Source organism: Lytechinus pictus, chromosome 15 (genome assembly GCF_037042905.1).
Source record: "Lytechinus pictus isolate F3 Inbred chromosome 15, Lp3.0, whole genome shotgun sequence".
NCBI classification, from domain to species: Eukaryota; Metazoa; Echinodermata; class Echinoidea; order Temnopleuroida; family Toxopneustidae; genus Lytechinus; species Lytechinus pictus.
In genome coordinates, this window is record NC_087259.1 from 10,988,945 (window position 1) to 11,007,893 (window position 18,949).

General features: G+C 35.3%; 1 protein-coding gene across 1 annotated transcript; it reads left to right on the forward strand.

Moving 5' to 3' along the window:
* Window positions 1-1,406: 1,406 nt before the first annotated feature.
* Window positions 1,407-17,110, forward strand: LOC129278331 (U6 snRNA-associated Sm-like protein LSm2). Its single transcript, XM_064109990.1, has 4 exons — window positions 1,407-1,424; window positions 10,245-10,312; window positions 10,870-10,960; window positions 14,988-17,110. Exons 1-4 carry the CDS (start codon window positions 1,407-1,409, stop codon window positions 15,111-15,113), a joined length of 303 nt encoding a protein of 100 aa, XP_063966060.1. The 3' UTR covers window positions 15,114-17,110.
* Window positions 17,111-18,949: the final 1,839 nt, after the last annotated feature.

Below are 18,949 nucleotides of genomic sequence, written 5' to 3' on the forward strand. Positions count from 1 at the left end.
TGAAACCAGTTAAAATTTCAACTGGTTTCAACTGGTTTTTTTACCTGGGCGGACACTATTGTGATTCCGGACGCGCATATAAATGCGTTCGAAAACAATTTCGAACCGTAAGACTTCCGCAATTCATTTTCACAGATCAATACATAGAACAAGATTGCAAAAACAAGGCGAAAAAAATCAAATTTCTACCTTATTTATCTCTAAAATGACAGAAAATGCTTAAAATATCATATAACATAGTTTTGCATTAACAATTGAATGAATTGATATATTTTCTAACGGAAATATGGGCCTGATTTGCCTAATTTCAATCTCGTCGGCTCCTTCGATCGAATGATGATCAGGTGAGGTGTATTGTGGGTGATCGTCGACGGCTAGTTCTCAAGGTACCGTGCGCGAGGTTTACCGTGAGTAGAGCCGTCGACGATCGGCTGCGCATCGATAAAACTTGATGAGCGTCACGATACGAACGAGCACTGGAAAGTGCCATGAAACATGCAGCTAACCAAAAAATAAAAAATAAATTAAGTTATCAAACACGAATTTATTACCAACATCTGCTCAGATTCGATATAAAAAAAGCAAACAAAAAGTTAGAATTTATTCATGATATGATATAAGAAGAAATAAATCACTGAAATTTATTCTCACATCATTATAATCAAGGATATCTTTACCCGTCCGGAGCGCGTCCGGAATCATGATGTAATTTGTCGCGCACGAAAATAATAGTTTTTCGTGGAGGGGTATGCGGCAAGTGCGATGCAAAGAAAATGGTTCGTAAATATAAAATAATTTTCATTATATTTGGAATAGCAAGTGCGAATTTTTCTTGATTGTATTTTCTCTAGTTGTCATTTTTAAAGCACTGAAATAAAGGTGTCCGGCAATAGGATACACTACCATACATGGGTAAAAATATTGGTTGGCAACGTTTGGCAAAAAATAAGTGTTGATGGATTTGAAATGACGAATAAATTAATATGAATAAGAAAAGTAGAAGAGAGTTCACTTACACTTGTTGACATCGCCATCTTTGATCCTTTTAATTGCAACCTAGTTACGTGACGCGTATAGAGGGCGGCAAAATCATGAGCGGTGCTAGATTAAAAAGTGCTAAAATGTCCCGCTTCAACCACTGAACTAGAAATACATAGAGAAAACATATTGCATTTTGCCTTCTACGGCGCGGCGCGTTCTCGAACAATTGACCTAGCAAAATGGCGGCGGTCATGTGACTTATCGAGTTCGCCAGCGATGTTTTGCTTGGGTGTACACGGCTTCCACGTATTTCTAGTTCAGTGGTTGAAGCGGGACATTTTAGCACTTTTTAATCTAGCAACGCTCATGATTTTGCCGCCCTCTATACGCGTCACGTAACTAGGTTGCAATTAAAAGGATCAAAGATGGCGATGTCAACAAGTGTAAGTGAACTCTCTTCTACTTTTCTTATTCATATTAATTTATTCGTCATTTCAAATCCATGAACACTTATTTTTTGCCAAACGTTGCCAACCAATATTTTTACCCATGTACATAAGTTTTAAAGCTAGAATCTAAACATAACTAGCAGTTTGGCGCATTTCTATAGTTGCATTTTCCCTCGGTGTGTAGGATAGTATAGGACACAGTGCCAGGCGTTAGGGGAGTGACCATACGTACAGTATAAGTCTTTCACTCCCCAGACGCCTCCAGGCTATCCAGGACCAGGTCCAGGAGTCCAGCTAGAGACGACGAGATGAGCGATACGTAGGAACGTCCTAGGACCATTCTTCCGAGATAGGAAGATTGAAGACAAATCAGCGCTTTCCGTTTCACGAAGGCAATTTTGTCTTCCAAGTCCGCGACATCGTTTGATATCGATAGTATTCGGAATCGGAGTCTTCATCGTCACCTGAACTTGAACTTTGTCTGAACCTTTTATTTCGGAATGGCGACTTTTCATAAAATCATATATTTTAATAAAAGGAGATCAAATAATGTTTTAGTTATTACTGATTGTAGAATCGATGTATGGAGCTTACTTTATGAGGTAAAAAGAGAAAAAACTTTCAAGATTCACAAACATAACTAACTGGATAAAATCGAAATCATTATTTCCCTTATTTAGAACACGGTGTCCATTTAGAGACACCTTTCATTGATATTTCAATGAAAGAGACCCTTGTCCGACCTAAAAATTGATTTAACTAAGTAATTTCGACATTTTATTAGTCAGGGCTCCACACTAACCCTTTTTTTCTACTGGTCCAACCTATTCATGTCGGACCAGTAGATACCCAGTTTTTCAATTTTTTACTGGTCCGAACCTAAAATCTACTGGTCCCAAAAAATAAAGAAAACATTAAAAAAAGGCGTGAGTTTATTTTGCTGTCCTTTCTTGTTACCCCCCCCCCAAAAAAAAAAATGAAGGAATGAATGAATGAAAGACAAAAAGAAAGAAAGGAAGAAAGAATAAAAGAAAGGAAGGAAGGAAGAAAAAAGCAAAGGTAAAGAAAGGATAGATGTGAAGGAAGGAAAAAAAGAAAGAAAGAAGGAAAGGAAGGAAAGAAAGAACAAAAATAAAGAAAGAACGAAAGAAAAAAAGGAAGGAAAGAAAGAAAGAAAGAAAGAAAAAAAAAAGAAGGAAAGAAATATGCAAGCAATAAAGAAAGAAAAAATAAAAGACAGAAAGTAATGAAAGAAGGAAAGAAGCAATAAAACAAGAAAGAAAGGGTAAAAGGAGAGATGGAAAGAAGGAAAAAAGGAAGAATAAAAGAAACGAAGGAAGAAAAAAGTAAAGAAAAAATGTGAAGGAAGGAAAAAAAAACCAAAGAAGGAAAGGAAGGAAAGAAAGAACAAAAGAAAAAAAGAATGAAGGAAAGAAGGAAAGAAATGAAGCAAGCAATATAGAAAGAAAGAACAAAAGACAAAGTAATGAAAGAAAGAAGGAAAGAAGGAATAAAAAAAGAAAGAAAGGGTAAAAGGAGAGATGGAAAGAAGGAAAACAGAAAGAAAGGATTGAAAGAAGGAAGAAATCAAGAAAAGGGAAAATGATAGAAGGAAAAAGGAATGTTGGGAAGGAATAAAGAAGGAAGGAAGCAAGCAAGCAATATATAAAAAAAAAAAAAAAAAAGTAAAAGAATAAATGCAAGGAAGAACAAAAAAGAAAGACCAAACTTCAAAGAAAGAAAGGAAAGGAAGCAAGCAGTAAATAAAAGGAAGAAAGAAAAGGTAAAAGGATAGATGGAACAAAGGGGAAAAAGAAAGAACAAAAGACAAAGAAGAAAGGAAGGAATGAAAGAGAAAGGGCTGAAAGAAGGAATAAAAACAAGAAAGGGTAAAGAAAGGATGGATGGAATGAGGAAAGAAAGTTAGTAACAAAGAATGAAGGAAAGAAAGGGGAAAAGAAGGAAGGAAATGAAGAAAGAAAGAAGAGATAAATATAGGATGGATGGACTCAAGAATTAAAGAAAGAAGGAAATCAAAAAAGAAAGAAAAAGAAAGAGCATTAGAAATAGAGAAAAATATTAACAGGACAGAAAGAAAGAAAGAACAAAAGACAAAGAAAAAGGGAAAATTAAAAAAGAAAGACAGTAAAAGAAGAGAGGGAAGAAACAAAGAAAGATTGAAAAGAAAGAAGGAAAGAAAGATTGAAAGAAAACAAAGGAAGAAAGCTAAAACTATCATCATAAATAAATTATCAGTTTCTTTTTGGCTCAATTAAAATATACTAGTACTAGCTACGAAAGAAACCAAGTGGATCAACACACACACAAATGCATATGTGGGGCTATCATGTATTCAGACGATATCACTCGAAACCCGATCTCTTTGAACTAAAACAGAAGTGAAAATTTCTCCTTTTACTGCTTACAAATGACAGAGTTACCCCAATTTTGGCAAATTTTTAGGAAATATGGACATTATAAGAGCTTTTCATTAGTGTGAAATGTGAATTTTGACAGTTCTGTGAGAGATATCTGCCAGAGGTTAGCCAAGCTTCGTTCGTGCAGCCAGTAGGAAATTTACCATGTGGGCTGTGTGGCTGGCTAGCCACGTGTACACTGTATGTTACCCTATCAAAAATTGCATGCGATTCATTCTGTGTGTGTTCTGTGTGTGAATGCCAGAATTTAACGGGAGGAAAATGGTTCGCAATTTGAGTCAATTTAAGTTGGACTAGGGAATTTGACCATTTCTGAAAAAGTTACTGGCCCAACAATAGTTTTTATTACTGTTTATGTCGGACCCATAAATCTTGCTATTTTTGGAAAAATTACTGGCCCGACAATGATATTTTTTACTGGTCATGTCGGACCAGTAAATCTTGCTATTTCTGAAAATCTACTGGTCCGACAGTGATTTTTACCGGTCTGGGACCGTCGGACCGGCGCTAGTGTCGAGCCCTGTATTAGTTCAATATTCTGTATTTTTATAGAATACTAAATATATAATGATAAATTTGCAAATTATGCGTTAATATGTTATTTGTTGAGGTAAAAATAGGGTTTGAATGGTGTAAACAAAATCAACAGTGTCTGATTGTATGAGACTAAAAAGGAAAATATGAGAGGCTGCGTGTGAAAAATCTAATTTATTTATTTTATTTGTCAGATATAATGCAAGAAATACAAATGTGAGTGTTTAGACTTAGTAATTTAGAGTATAAACATGTTACCTCAATTGCATGATGAGTTACCGAAGACAAGCAAAATATGAAAATTGCTGCAATTTGCTTTGCAATAATAATTCAAACATAGAAAAGGGTGTGCAATCCGCAATGGAAAAAATACTATTTACAGAAATAATGATAAAAATTACAACAATCATAAACGTTGGTCATATTTAAAGTTGATCACTTAATTTATGGAAGTTTATATAAGAATATAAGGTTTAAGAATATAAGGTTTAAGAATATAAAAAATATATATGTTCAACATTTCAAAGTTAAGGAGTATAGAGACTACATTATTGCTTTAACATGACATAGGGGCCGAAAGGGGCCTACCCTACGATTAAAAACGCGCCTCTTCGTATGGACTTTCCATAATCTTTTCTTTATTGATATGGATTCATAAGCTATAGGCCTAATCTGTATCTTAAATTCAATTAGCTATTTTGTTACTGCAGATTTTTTGTTTTATTTCACTGTTTCACAAATCTCAAGTTAGCCCAAATCCAACAATTAATTTTCATTGATTAAAACTAGCACAAAAAATAATTAATAATGAAATTGAAATCAAAATAAATAAATGATTTAGCATGTTTAACATCTTAGTTTTGTATCTTGTTTTTTTTTTTTTTTTTTTTGCTGAACGTTATAAACCCGTTTTTTACCTTACATAATTTCTTTTAAAGAAATTTGTTTTCATGTTGTTTAATTATCTATAAATGATGAGAAAGCATGAGGGGTCAGAGAGATGGTGCCGCCCATTTCAATATTTCAAGTTTGATTTTTTTTTTAAATTAAAAAGGGGTGCATGGGGATAGGACGGAGGGAGAATAAAAGAAAAATATTTGGGCCTACATTACCCCCGGACATAATACCCCGTGCAAAAAGACGACCTGAAATTGATGACATATAGCCCCCATATAAAAATAACTTGGCGCCATATTCCAAGAGTTTGGAAAAATATTCCACTGATTTGTAGAATATTTTCCCAAACTCTTGGAATATTTCTGGGATTTTCTGAGCCATCCAATATAATATAAATATTTATACTGTTTGACCTGTGACCGATCGCATGCGATGTTTTGAAATCGGCCGTGAATAATACGTGTAAAGAAAAAGATATTGGCCCAAAATCACCAATTTTGAGGATAACCGGAGGATAGATACGGAGTGAAATAAGGGTGAAGAGTAAGAAATAAAGCTATTTTTCTTTCTCGTTATATTCTTTTTCTATAATTTTTACATTAAACTACCATTTGATCCCACCTTTGTCACTCGGTATATCCGAACTGGTTCACCGTCCCGATGTTCGGGTAGGTGGAGCGTAGTGTAGCGGTAGTGAAGTGGAGTGGAGCCTGCACGAACATCGCTCGAGGTAGTCCTACATGTACGTAGGCATGATCTTCTTTGGACACCGCCCGTCACCGTCGGCATTGAGAGAAAATGCGTTTACGGCAAGCCACACTGACATCACCTTTAAACATTTTTTTGGGTCATTCGATTGCACTCAGATACATTTTATCTTGGATGGCGCCAAGTCGCGTGGCTGGCATCAATTTCAAAACAGGTCATTTTTCTCCGGGGTAATCTAGGCCCAAATATTTTTTTTAAATATGCTTTCTTTTATTTCCTCACATTTAATTTCTCCCTCTTTCCCCACCCCTTTTCCATTTTTTTAAAAACCAAACTTGAAATATCGAAACTGGCAGCAAGCTCTCTGACCCCCATGCTTTATCATTAGATAAATATTATGAAAAATATGTATGGTAAATAAAACATGTGTTTATAATGTTCAGCAAAAAAATAAATTAAATTAAATTAAAACACAATACAACTGAGATGTTACTAAACATGTTAAATCATTTCTTTATATTTAATTTATTTTCTTTATTATGATTATTTTTGCTGAGTTTGATGTCAATCAATTAAAATTGTTGAATTGGTGTTAAGGTGAATGAAAACAAATCTGGTATAACTAATAGGATTAAAAATATTAGGCCTATAAGTATAGCTTATGAATCCATCCATCACAATCATTACAAATAAAGTTAAGTTCATTGTACCTAAAATAGGCAGGCTTGTGGAAAGTCCATACGAAAAGGCTCATCGTAGGGTACGTATAGGCCATAATTAAAGCAATGATGTCTTGACTCCTTAAAGGTAAATTCCAGTTGTGGGAACGATCTCAAAATGACTTTTTACAGAATTTAATATAATGATCACCAAAGTGTCTGTTTGTATGAATAAAAAATATGTGCTAAAGGATTCTGGAAGAAATTGTGTAATTGCTGAGAAATAAGCAAAATAAGCGCGGATTCGGTCACTTCCGTCGGGTCTTTATTCCAGTAATAATAATACACTGTCCCACGTGTGCCTATTTGTGTTGGCGATCTTCAGTGTGATCGTTTTTTAGCTAGATATTATGATTTCACAAAGTTCAGTTTATGTAACTGTACCAGATCTAGATCCACGATGATATATCAATACTTTACCTTGGTTTTACAGACTTTCTCACAAAATCAGTGTTTTACTGCAACTACGTTCATTTAGCTTCAACTTTGAAATTTTGAACATATATCCTTTTCTTTATATTATTAAAGCTTATGTTATATACTGTAAACTTCCATAAAGTTATCAACTTTAAACGTTTATGATTGATTGTCATTTTAGCATTGTTTCTGTAAATGATATTTTTCCCCGTTCAATTGATTTCACATATTTTTCTGTTTTATTATTAAGCTACTTTACCCACTTGATATCTTTGCAGCAAGTTCCATATTTTTATTGTCCTTGGTTACTTAAACTTAATGTTCATGCAAATGTATGTTTATACTCTAAACACTCACATTTGTATTCTTGCGTTATACAATGTATCTGATGAATAAAATAATAAATTTTATTTTTCACACGCAGCCTCTCATAGTTTTCTTTTTAGTCTCATACAATCAGACACGTTGATTTTGTTTACTCCATTCAAACCCAATTTTTACATCAACAAATAACATTTAAAGCATAATTTGCAAAATTATCACTTTAGATGAGTATTCTACAAAAAAATCAGAATATTGATATAATACAATACTTGGTTACTTCAATTTTTATTTTCGGACAAGGGTCTCTTTCATTGGAATATCAATGAAAGGTGTCCTTAAAAGGACACCGTGTTCTAGATAGGGGAAATAATGAAAATTTCGATTTTATCCAGGTATGTTTGAGAATCTTTAATTTTTGTTCTCCTTTTACCTCATAAAGTAAGCTCCATACATCATTCTACTATCGGTAATAAACAACAAATTATTTGATCTCCATTAATTGAAATGATTTTATGAAAAGGCGTCATTTCGAAAGAAAAGGTTTAGGTGACGATGAAGACTAAATATTTTTCTGATAATATCGATATCAAACGATGTCGCGGACTTGGAAGACAAGATTGCCTTCGTGAAACGGAAATCGCTGATTTGTCGCCAATCTTCCTATCTCGGAAGAATGGTCCTAGGACGTTCCTACGTATCGCTCATCTCGTCGTGCAACAGGCCCCTGCTCCACATCACGCATCACCACCACCGGCCTGTTTCATGTCAATTGTCATGATGAGATGAGCAGTAGTACTACGTTCATTTTGAGGTCAACATTTAAGTTTACGTGCAAGACTCTATAGTCTTATGACCAGTGTTACTCCATCCCAGTCATTTCACAATGAAGTTTCGATACAAAATTTACAATTCCGTTGGCCTAGTGACTGTTGCGTACCCTCGCAAATCACAATATTTCTGGATATTTTCATCATGTTCACATACATGTAATAAGTGGGCAAGACACAAAATCGCTTATGCCTTTTAGTTAGTAACATCTTAGTTTTGTATCGTGTTTTTTTTGCTGAATGTCATGTTTTCTGCACCATACATATTTTCTTTTTTGGTGTTTTTTTTTTTTTCATGTGTTTATGGTGTTGTTAATCTATATAATGATAAAGCATGAGCATGATGAGGGGTCAGATTACCATATATTTCGATATTTCATTTTGGTTGAAAAAAAAACTGGAAAAGGGGGTGGGGAAAGAGGGAGAAAATGTCCTAAAATAAAAGAAAACATATTTTAACAAAAAATCATTTGGGCCTAGATTACCCCAGAGAAGTTACAAAACGTAACTTGAAATTGATGACAGCCCCCATATAAAAAATAATTTGGCACCATCTTAGATAAAATGCCCTTTAAATGCATCAGAGTTCAATCGAATGACCTCCCCCCCGAAAAAAAGGTTTAATGGTGATATGTCAGTGTAACTTGCCGTAAATGCATTTTCTATCAATGCCGACGGTGTGCAAAGAAGGTCATGCCTACGTAGGACATGTCTGGAGTTATCTTTCCAAGGTCCATTCTTTGTATTGCCCAAATCGGCTTTGTGAAACAATTGAGAGATTGATCTCGTTCTTTTGTAGAGCGGTTCTACCAAAGACCATTTCATAAAACAGGCCCAGCTCCATCTCCCCTGGCCACGCATAGCTTTGAATCCTCAAGGCTAGGCTGCGCAGGGACGGCGGAGCTTACGATTATGATCAGAGATGGGTGTAGAGCCCTGATCATAAATGAAATTAAGACAAAAATACTTAGATTTGTTCTTAGTAGAAAATTGGGCCTGCCGAAAATTGATAAAAATAACTTTGTCATTGACATTGTCTAATTATCGACAGATTTGAGCTCATCTTGAGCGGATTTGATTAGATTTCGGAGTTACATGTAAATCTCAAAATTTGGCTGTCGCTGATATCCAGCCGGATTCGACACCGCCACAAATCCCCATACGTTACAAGGGTAGATCTATATGTACAATCACAGAGGGGGAAACAAAGTAATGATATCGATAGCAACGCATTGAAAAGCAAGTCAATGCACACATACAAATTTTGTGTTCATCTGCGATAGCGCCATCTAATTGCTGATCCTAACTCCTTAATATCGCGATATATCGCTTAAGAGGACAGATTTTTCACTTTCTCCTGCTGGGATAGACTAGCCCAAATGTTAGTCCCCAAGACAGAAATTTTACAAAAATTGAGAGTGCTTGTAAAAATAGAATTTGCGACCTTCCCACTCCTCACCCCAGTTCACTGTCTATGTTTTAAGACAAGTTTGCCTTCTTCCTATAATCTTGCTATGAGGCACCGGTCTGAAAAAGAAAGGATCGTTCCTGTTTAACATTCAGGATTGTTTTTGTTTATGACGATTTCTCCACTCAAGAAATCTAGGAAAGTTCATTCACCTGTCAAGTGCCAACATGTGGCCAAATCCAATAGAGGTCGGGTGCGTTTGTCAATGCAATTTTTTTTGTTGGCAACTGAGCCAACATACCGGTTTTAAAAAAAAAGCAGAAAAAGATTGATATGTCGAATCTTGGGCAGGTTAGCCCTACTCTAGAACTCTATAGTACAAGACAATTTTTAATTAAATTACACATGTTTTGATAATTATGCTCACAATTAAATACAAGCTCCAATAATCAATATGTGTTCATTGTCATTGTAACATTTTAAAACTGTAACATTGTAACATTGTTTTAAAACTGTTCTTGTTTCTTGTGCCTTTATTTCAGCTGTTCTATTCTTTCTTCAAGTCTTTGGTTGGTAAAGATGTGATAGTGGAGCTCAAGAATGACCTCAGGTAGGCTTGGGGAGCTTTTCATGAAACAAATAATCAAGGATATTCACTGACTCTGTTACAAGCCATTGAAATCCTTGCATCTGATTGGCAAACAGCCCATTGAGCTTGTTTGTCACTGACAAATGTGCTCTTCAGCAATCAGATGCAATAGGGGTTTCCACATTGGGGATATCTGCACTTTCAGTAATAGAGCTGCAATGGATGATGAGATGATTTGTCACTGACAAATTTGCCAATCAGATGTGGTGTAAGTGGCATGACGGTGACCTAAGTTCTGCTGTGCTTGAATTAATCATTGGCCATGGTCTTACATGTAAATCAATAAATAACTGAGTTGCAGTTTGGTGAAATTTGAACAAATTAGATCAGTTGGATTTGAAATCATCTCTGCAAGGATTTCAAAGTAGATGAACAGGTACATACATGTACATGTAGGCTATGTAATTATGATGATGCACATAACGTTGGGACAACTACATTTGTCAACTGTTGCGTACATAAGTTTTAATTGTTTATCTAGCAATAGACCTCTACTTGTAAATTAATTTTTTTCTTAGTATCGGTGGTACGCTCCATTCTGTGGATCAGTTTCTGAACATCAAGCTGACAGATATATCAGTGACAGACCAGGAGAGATATCCACATATGGTGAGTCAGTTTATGTCATCACCAAGAAATACATGGGTGAAAGCAGGGTCAGCGCCCCCATCCCTTTTGGATTTTCAAATATTGAAGAAATAAAAATACGACGACCCCCAGCTCATTTTTCAATTAGAAAAAAAAAGATGACCTGTCAGTGCTTGCAAGCTTCATGAAATATTGCCCTGTTCTAGTGCTCAATATTTAAATTTTAATAAATGTCCTATAATTTTGATGAGATTTTAACAATTAATGCTTGTTGGTGTCGAGACAATTCAATAACTTTTGCAGCAGATATGAGTTTAGAATTTAGATTGATACAAACACAGTAAAATAATCTTAAAAGAGATATGCTGGTTCTCTGCATTTTAAAGGGGAAGTTCACCCTGACAAAAAGTTAATTGTAAAAATAGCAGAAAATGATGAAATATTGCTGAAGGTTTGACAAAAATCGATAAAAGAATAAATTAGTTATTAGAATTTTAAGTATTTGATTTGTGACGTCATATGCGAGCAGCTTTCCTCCATGTCATATGGTAAAATATTGTCAAGGAAATGTCATTTTCTCAGAAAATTGAAAATAGCTTTTACTTTTCCTTCAGTATATTAATAGACAAATTATTTCACATCCATTTCTAAAAAGGAAACAAAAATACATGTAAGTCATCATGAACCATTAAAAAATTCAAATTTATGCATTTTATATTACATTTCATATGGGGCAGCTGCTCATTTATGACGTCACAAATCCAAAACCATGAATTCTTATAACTTTCTTAATCTTTAATGGATTTTCCTCAAACCTTCACCAATATGGTGAATTTGATACCTTTTTGACTGATATGTATGTAATCCCAGGCAAACTAATTTTGCTTGGAGATTTCAACTTCCACATAGACAATCCTACTAAGACAGATGTGAATGGTTTTCTCCAGGCTATATCAGCGGCCGGCTTACATCAGCATGTTACTGGTCCAACCCATTCGCGGGGACACACACTGGATCTTGTTTTCACCAGAGAATCTGAGTCAATAATCAAGAGATGCAGCGTGCAAGATATGCTGATGTCTGACCATTCTGTAGTGAGGTTGGAGCTGACAATCCCTGTCAGTCAGCAAGAGATGATCACAAGAACCTCTCGTAATTATAAAGCAATTGATAGGGACAGATTCAGAGATTCCCTTCAAACGATGACTCAGAAGTTTTCACAACATAAGGATACTGATCATAGTTTTGACTGGTACAATGATACGCTGCGTGGTCTTATTGATTCCTTGGCTCCATCGACAGAAAGGACCTGTGCGGTACGTAGAAGAATGCCTTGGTACACCGAGGAGATCCATCTTTCTCGACGGAAAAGGCGCAGAGCTGAAAGGAAGTGGCAGAAAAGCAAGTCTGCAATAGATCATGATAGATATCTAATTGCAAAGCGTGAAACATCAAATCTGATCTGCAGGACAAAGATGTCCTTCTTTCGACATGCACTTTCTTCTTCTGATACCAAGGAAGTCTACAGGACATTGGACTATTTACTGAACAGAAAGAATATGTGTCTTCCCTTCCATGACTGTGCGGAGACCTTGTGTAACCAGTTTTCTACATTCTTTACCAACAAGATTGAAAAGATTCATGAAAGTCTTGGGGATATCACTTCATGTTCCGGGACCTCGATTGAATCTAGACCGTTTTCATCATCTCCTATGGTCTGTTTTGATCTGACAACTGAAGATGAGATATTGAAAATCATCAAGGGTTCTGCAAGTAAGTCATGCAGCCTGGATCCCATTCCTACATGGTTCTTGAAGGAAAACATCCAAGATCTTCTTCCCATCATAACCAAGATAGTCAACTCCTCGCTCTCATCAGGAAACTTTCCAGCGGCAGCGAGAACTGCAGTTATACGACCACTTCTTAAAAAGCCATCACTCGACAGGAACTGTCTTTCCAATTATAGACCTGTGTCCAATTTGAGTTTTATTGGAAAGATCATTGAAAAGGTTGTATGTCGAAGACTTATGGATCACATGGCTGATAATGACCTGTTTGAGCAACACCAATCGGCATACAGACCACACCACAGTACGGAAACAGCTCTAGTGAAGGTGAAAAATGATATAATGTTTGCCTTAGATAAAGGTCATGTGGCACTTTTGTTGTCACTTGATCTATCAGCAGCATTCGATACCATCGACAGGCAAATTTTGATATCTCGTATGTCAAACAGGTTAGGAGTCAACGGTATTGCACTCAAGTGGTTCAAATCCTACCTTGCAGACTGGACTACTAAAGTAGAAATAGGTGGGAAGTCATCTAAGTGTAGTGCGAGTTCTATAGGCTTGCCGCAGGGGTCTGTATTTGGGCCGATCGGCTACTGTATCTACACCTTACCTGTAGGAGACATCGCTCGCCATCATAATGTCTTCTACCATACTTATGCTGATGACATACAGCTTTACGTAACATTTGATCCTAAGGTTTGCAGTGTAGATGAAGCGAAGAAGATTCTTTGTGCTTGTGTCACAGACATCTGTAGTTGGATGACTCTTAACAGACTTAAACTCAATGAAGGAAAGACTGAATTTCTTGTCATAGGTTCAAGTCACAACCTTCGTTCCCTTAGTGATGTTAGCCTTGGTATTGGTTCTACTACTGTTGTATCATCCAAATCTGTTAGAAACCTTGGTGCTTACTTTGATTGTAATATGAATATGTTAGAACAAGTTAATCAATTATGTAAATCTGTCAGATTCCATCTAAGAAACATATCGCAGATAAGAAAGTACATAACTGAAGAAACCTGCCACAGTGCTGTTCGTTGTCATATTTTGTCCAGATTAGATTACTGTAACAGCCTATTAACATCTGTTCCCCAAGTGTATTTGAAGCGCCTACAAAGTTTACAAAACTGGGCAGCCCGTATTATCTTTAAGGTGGACCGACGTCATGATCCTGGCCCTTTACTTAAATCTCTTCATTGGCTCCCTGTAAAGAAGAGAATTGTCTTTAAATTACTTCTTTTTGTCTTCAAAGCCTTTAATAACCAGATGCCAAAATATATCAAAGATAGCCTTGCTTCCCATAGACCAACTCGCCCTAATCTCCGTTCATCTAAAGACCCATATTTGCTTGCCATACCCAAAACTCGTACAAAAACAGGTGATCGCACATTTAGTGTTACTGCTTCTAAAGAATGGAACAACATCCCCACTTTCATTAAATCATCAAACTCTTCAGATCAATTTAAGAAACTTCTAAAAACATACCTCTTTTCCGATTAATTTCTTTTGCGTGTATTTGTATTGTAATTATTATGTACTTTTGTTTTAAATCGTTTGTAAACGCTGTGATATAGTTAACTATGGAGAGCGTACTAAATGCTAGTTATTATTATTATTATTATTATTATATTGTTTTATATTATTTTTTCTGCTATTTTTACAACAAACTTTTCTTGAGGGTGGACTTTCCCTTTAATTGTGCTTAGAACTGAGTGATTTCAGGTTTGGTGTTAACGTTTAGGTGTTGATGTAATTTGGACAGAATTTTTTAATCAGCACAGCACCAAAATAAAAATTGGACTGGTCAAAGGACAAGTCTCTTTTGGCTTTGAGCTATCAATAATGTTAATTGTTCCAGTTTTTGTAAACTTAGATTATATGTTTGGAGTTACATTGTATGGAAGGCAATGCATGGTCTTCAACACCAACACTGAATTTCATATATGGGGCGTTGTGGTCGAGTGATTATGACTCCCGTCTTTCAATCTGAGGGACGTGTGTTCGATTCCAAGCCATTTACCCACATTGTACTGCACTTGACCCAGGTGAGGTGAATGGGTACCTAGTAGGAAGAAATTCCTTGAATGCTCGAGCGCCCGATCAAGGTAGCCATGCTAAAGCTAGGGTAATGTTAACCTCATGCTAAGCAGGGCCCGCTGGAAGAACATTTTTCGGAACTGAAGTGGCTACCCTGGGTAAAATATGACATTATTATTACACTGTATATCACCCATTGCGTCCTATTTCCCTTTCTGCAGCTTTCCGTGAAGAACTGTTTCATCCGAGGGTCGGTGGTGCGGTACGTTCAGCTGCCGGCAGACGAGTGCGACACACAGTTATTACAGGATGCTGCTAGGAAAGAAGCAACGCAGAGCAAACAGTGACCTTAGCTTCAAGCAATATCATTTGAACGGACATTGAGATGTTGAAAGAAACTTTGGGTTATGATTCTGAAACTGGAAGAAGTATGTTCCATGATTGTTGGAGGATTGCTGGAGGATATTAAGATGTTTCCGGTATGCTTGGACGATGGCATCGTCAAGATGCCTTGAGATAGATCAGGTTTCCTGTTTTCACATCAGCTTGGGAATGATCTTGATGGAATCATCTCGCAACAGGATCGTTCTTTTAATTTTGTATTTGCTTCTGAATTTTAATATAAAGGTGTTGCAGAAAAAGGAGTGTTTAAATGCAACACGCCCCTGCCCTTCTGAATTTTTTGTACATGACACAAGCCAACTGAAGGTACAAATACTCATCATGTTCTATTTCAGTTATTGTTATTGTTTGAAATATAATGGTTCATTCCTGGAGTGCAATTGATCACTTGAGCCATAATACTCCCAGGGGGGGGGGGGGGCGTAGACGTAATGAGCCCTAATGAGGCCATAAAAAGTTAAAAGCACTTCATGTATTTGCAGTCATTTTATGACTCTAAATTTGGGCAGCACGTGTCTAAAGACATCTCTTTTTTATCATGGACAACCCAATCACATGATCAAAGAATCAATCTTGATTTTCTTTAAATAATTTGTATATGAAATCCTATAAAAAAGGTTTGGATAAATAAAAAAAATGTGATTTTTTAATTTGTATCCAAACAACAATAAAAACTCCTTTTATTTTAAAACCACTTCTCAATCATGGAATGAGCTTCAAATTCTAGGATATAACTTTCATATTTAGCTTTTTGCTTTGCAATTACTAAACTTGTTCAAAGTTTTTTTTTGTTGTTGCTGGAATGACATTTCCATGAGTAACATGATTTTTAAAAATAATTGTTGTTAGATGTTTGAAGGGATTTTTAAAAAGAAAAATAAAAACATTCCCAAGGAGACCTCAAAGGGTGCTTAGTACATTTTATCCTCAGAGATGAAATTCAAATTTTTAGTAATTTTACAAAGAACTAACTGATGAAAAAGGTTTGATTGGTATTACACGTGAGATGGTAATCAAAGTCCAGGTGAAGTCCACCTCAACAAAAAGCTGGGGTTTTTTATAAAGAGAAAAGTCAACCAAGCTACATGTTAACTCTGAAAATTCATCAAAATCAGATGTAAAGTAAGAAAGTGGAATAACATTTTAAAATTTTACTTAATTTCACAAAAAAGGTATATACCCTGGTTGTTAAATATACAAATGAGGAAAACAGATGACATCATCCACTACTAGTATATCTTTTGCATTTTATTAAATGAAATATGTTAATTTTCTCATTGCAATATGAAAAATATTCCTCCCTGAATATGTGGAATTGCCATTGAATTTACCTTTTGTGGTTCAATCAAGGGGATCCTTGTCAAATCTTAAAAACCAAAATTTTGTATAAAAAAATGTATGATTAAAAAAAAAAAAGAAACAGCGAGTGAGTGACATCATCAACTCCCATTTCCATATCACTGAGTGTTGCATAAATGTATAGAGCTTTGTGAAAAATAAACAGAATTTTGAAATGTCACAATTTTTACATCTGATCATGATGAAATTTTTAGCATTTTGCTTGTTTGATTTTCTCTATTCAAATGAACCTTTTCAGGGGTGGACTTACATGTATTTGACCATACATTACCAAAGCCTGAAAGAGGTTTTAAAGGCAAACACTATAATTTACATAATAGAAATAGGCTTTATGTATTTATCTGCCTTGATGAGAAAATTATGAATACTGATCAAGAAATGCCAAGTTTTTTGTAACCTTTTCTTGAGACGACCGGTAGATCCCTCAAAATGAGTGAATAAAACTTTTCTCGTATATTTTGAGGACAAAAAAAAGCAGCAAAGCTATTTTGAATATTATTGAGACATTTAATGTTATGGAACATGTACTATTAGTATTATGCTGTAAATAAAGTGTAGGTATTACCATATGTGTTTGAAATAACTTAGTGTCAACAAGCAGTGCTTTGATTTTTCAGAAGTTGCAGTCTGGGGGATGTGGCAAGAAATTTTGAATCAATTGCAAGTTTATTCTAGGCCCTTAAATCTGTCATAAATCCAGCTAGTAATTGTTATTTTGACATTGATAGTGGATCTACTTCTTGATACGGGAAGTTTGAATTGGTCTATTAAACAAATTGATGAATATTGTAATTGATGTATTTGCAATTGATTGTAAATTCCTTAAAACATCCCCCTCCCCTCTTCACCTTTTAAAGGGATGGTCCAGGCTGGAGATATTTTTATCTCAATTGAGTAAAGTTCACAAAGCAAAATGCTGAAAATTTGATAAAAATCCGATAACAAATAACAAAGTTATTGAAGTTTAAAGATTTGCATTATTCTGGTGAAACAGTTCTAGGCATGTCTTTATGAATATTCATTAGGTGGGCTGATGATGTCATATCCCCACTTGTTCTTTTGTATTTCATTATATGAAATTTGTTTTTTTGAAAAATTTTCCACTAAGAACTAAAAAAATTGGATTGACAATAAATTAAGTGCATTAGATATTTATTGCCGCAACTTATTTCATCATAATGGAGACACATTTATACATGTATGAAATAATGAAACATTTTTTTATTTTCAGCATTTTGCTCAGTGAATTTAACTTATATATAAAGATTTTCATTTAGATATAAAGAATTTTATTTAGATATAAAGATTTTCAGCCCGGACCATTCCTTTAAGCCCGGCGCACATTATACGATTTGTTGTGATCCAAATTTCAAAGAAATTGTAATCACATTTGATATGAACATTCGAACTAATGAAATCTGAGTACCGAGTTCAGAATAGTGGTAGGACTATTGAAGTCGGAATTCAGCGAGTCGAGTTCAAATCTCCCTGTCGGAATAAAAGCAAATTCACTTCAAAATCATGTCATCATAATGCAAAATGCGATTTATTATAAGATTGTGTCATATCGGATCGCACAGTGTGTGCTGGGCATTAGCCATAGTTTCTGCCATTGCTGGGACCCATCTTTCAAAAAAGTTCAATTAGATTCAAACCAATTTCAAACTGAGAATGATCTCAAGATCAAAATCAAGGAGTCTGATTCGAATTGATCTATCACATGAGAAATGGGTCCACAGTATTTACATTTGGGCAATTCCATAAAATGAACAACTTTTTGTACATCCAACCTGTTTTTCTTAAGTCTTACTTCACTTTATAAACTGACCAAGTCATGGTCCTTTGAGAACATTACAGACTGTCGAAAGAACAAGAAATCAGAGACAGAATATTTCATGAAGGTCTCACATATAGGGGGTCGAGCATACACATTTTACGGAATCGCCCATTTACACTTAAAGGAGAATGAAACCTTTGGAACAAGATAGTTTGCGTGAAAACAGAAAAATTAAAGAAACAGATCAACAAAGTTTTGAGAAAAATCAGACAAATAATGAGAGTTATAAGCATTTGAATATTGCGATCACTAATGCTATGGAGATCCTCATATTGGCAATGTGACAAAGATGTGTGATGTCACTTGTGAACAACTCTCCCCATTACTTTAGTATATATATATTTCACTTAAACTGCCTCTTTTCATCACATCTATCCGTAGATCATGTGTTCTTTCTATAGGAGGGCATGCAATACAGATTTTCAAAGAATACATCATGGATAAAGAGTTTGTATTGCCATAAGAAAAAACATAAAGATACATTTTGGGGTATTTTATAGTCCATCAAAGGGAAAGTTGTTCACATGTGACATCACACATCCTTGTCGCATTGCCAATGGGAGGATCGCCATGGCATTAGTGATT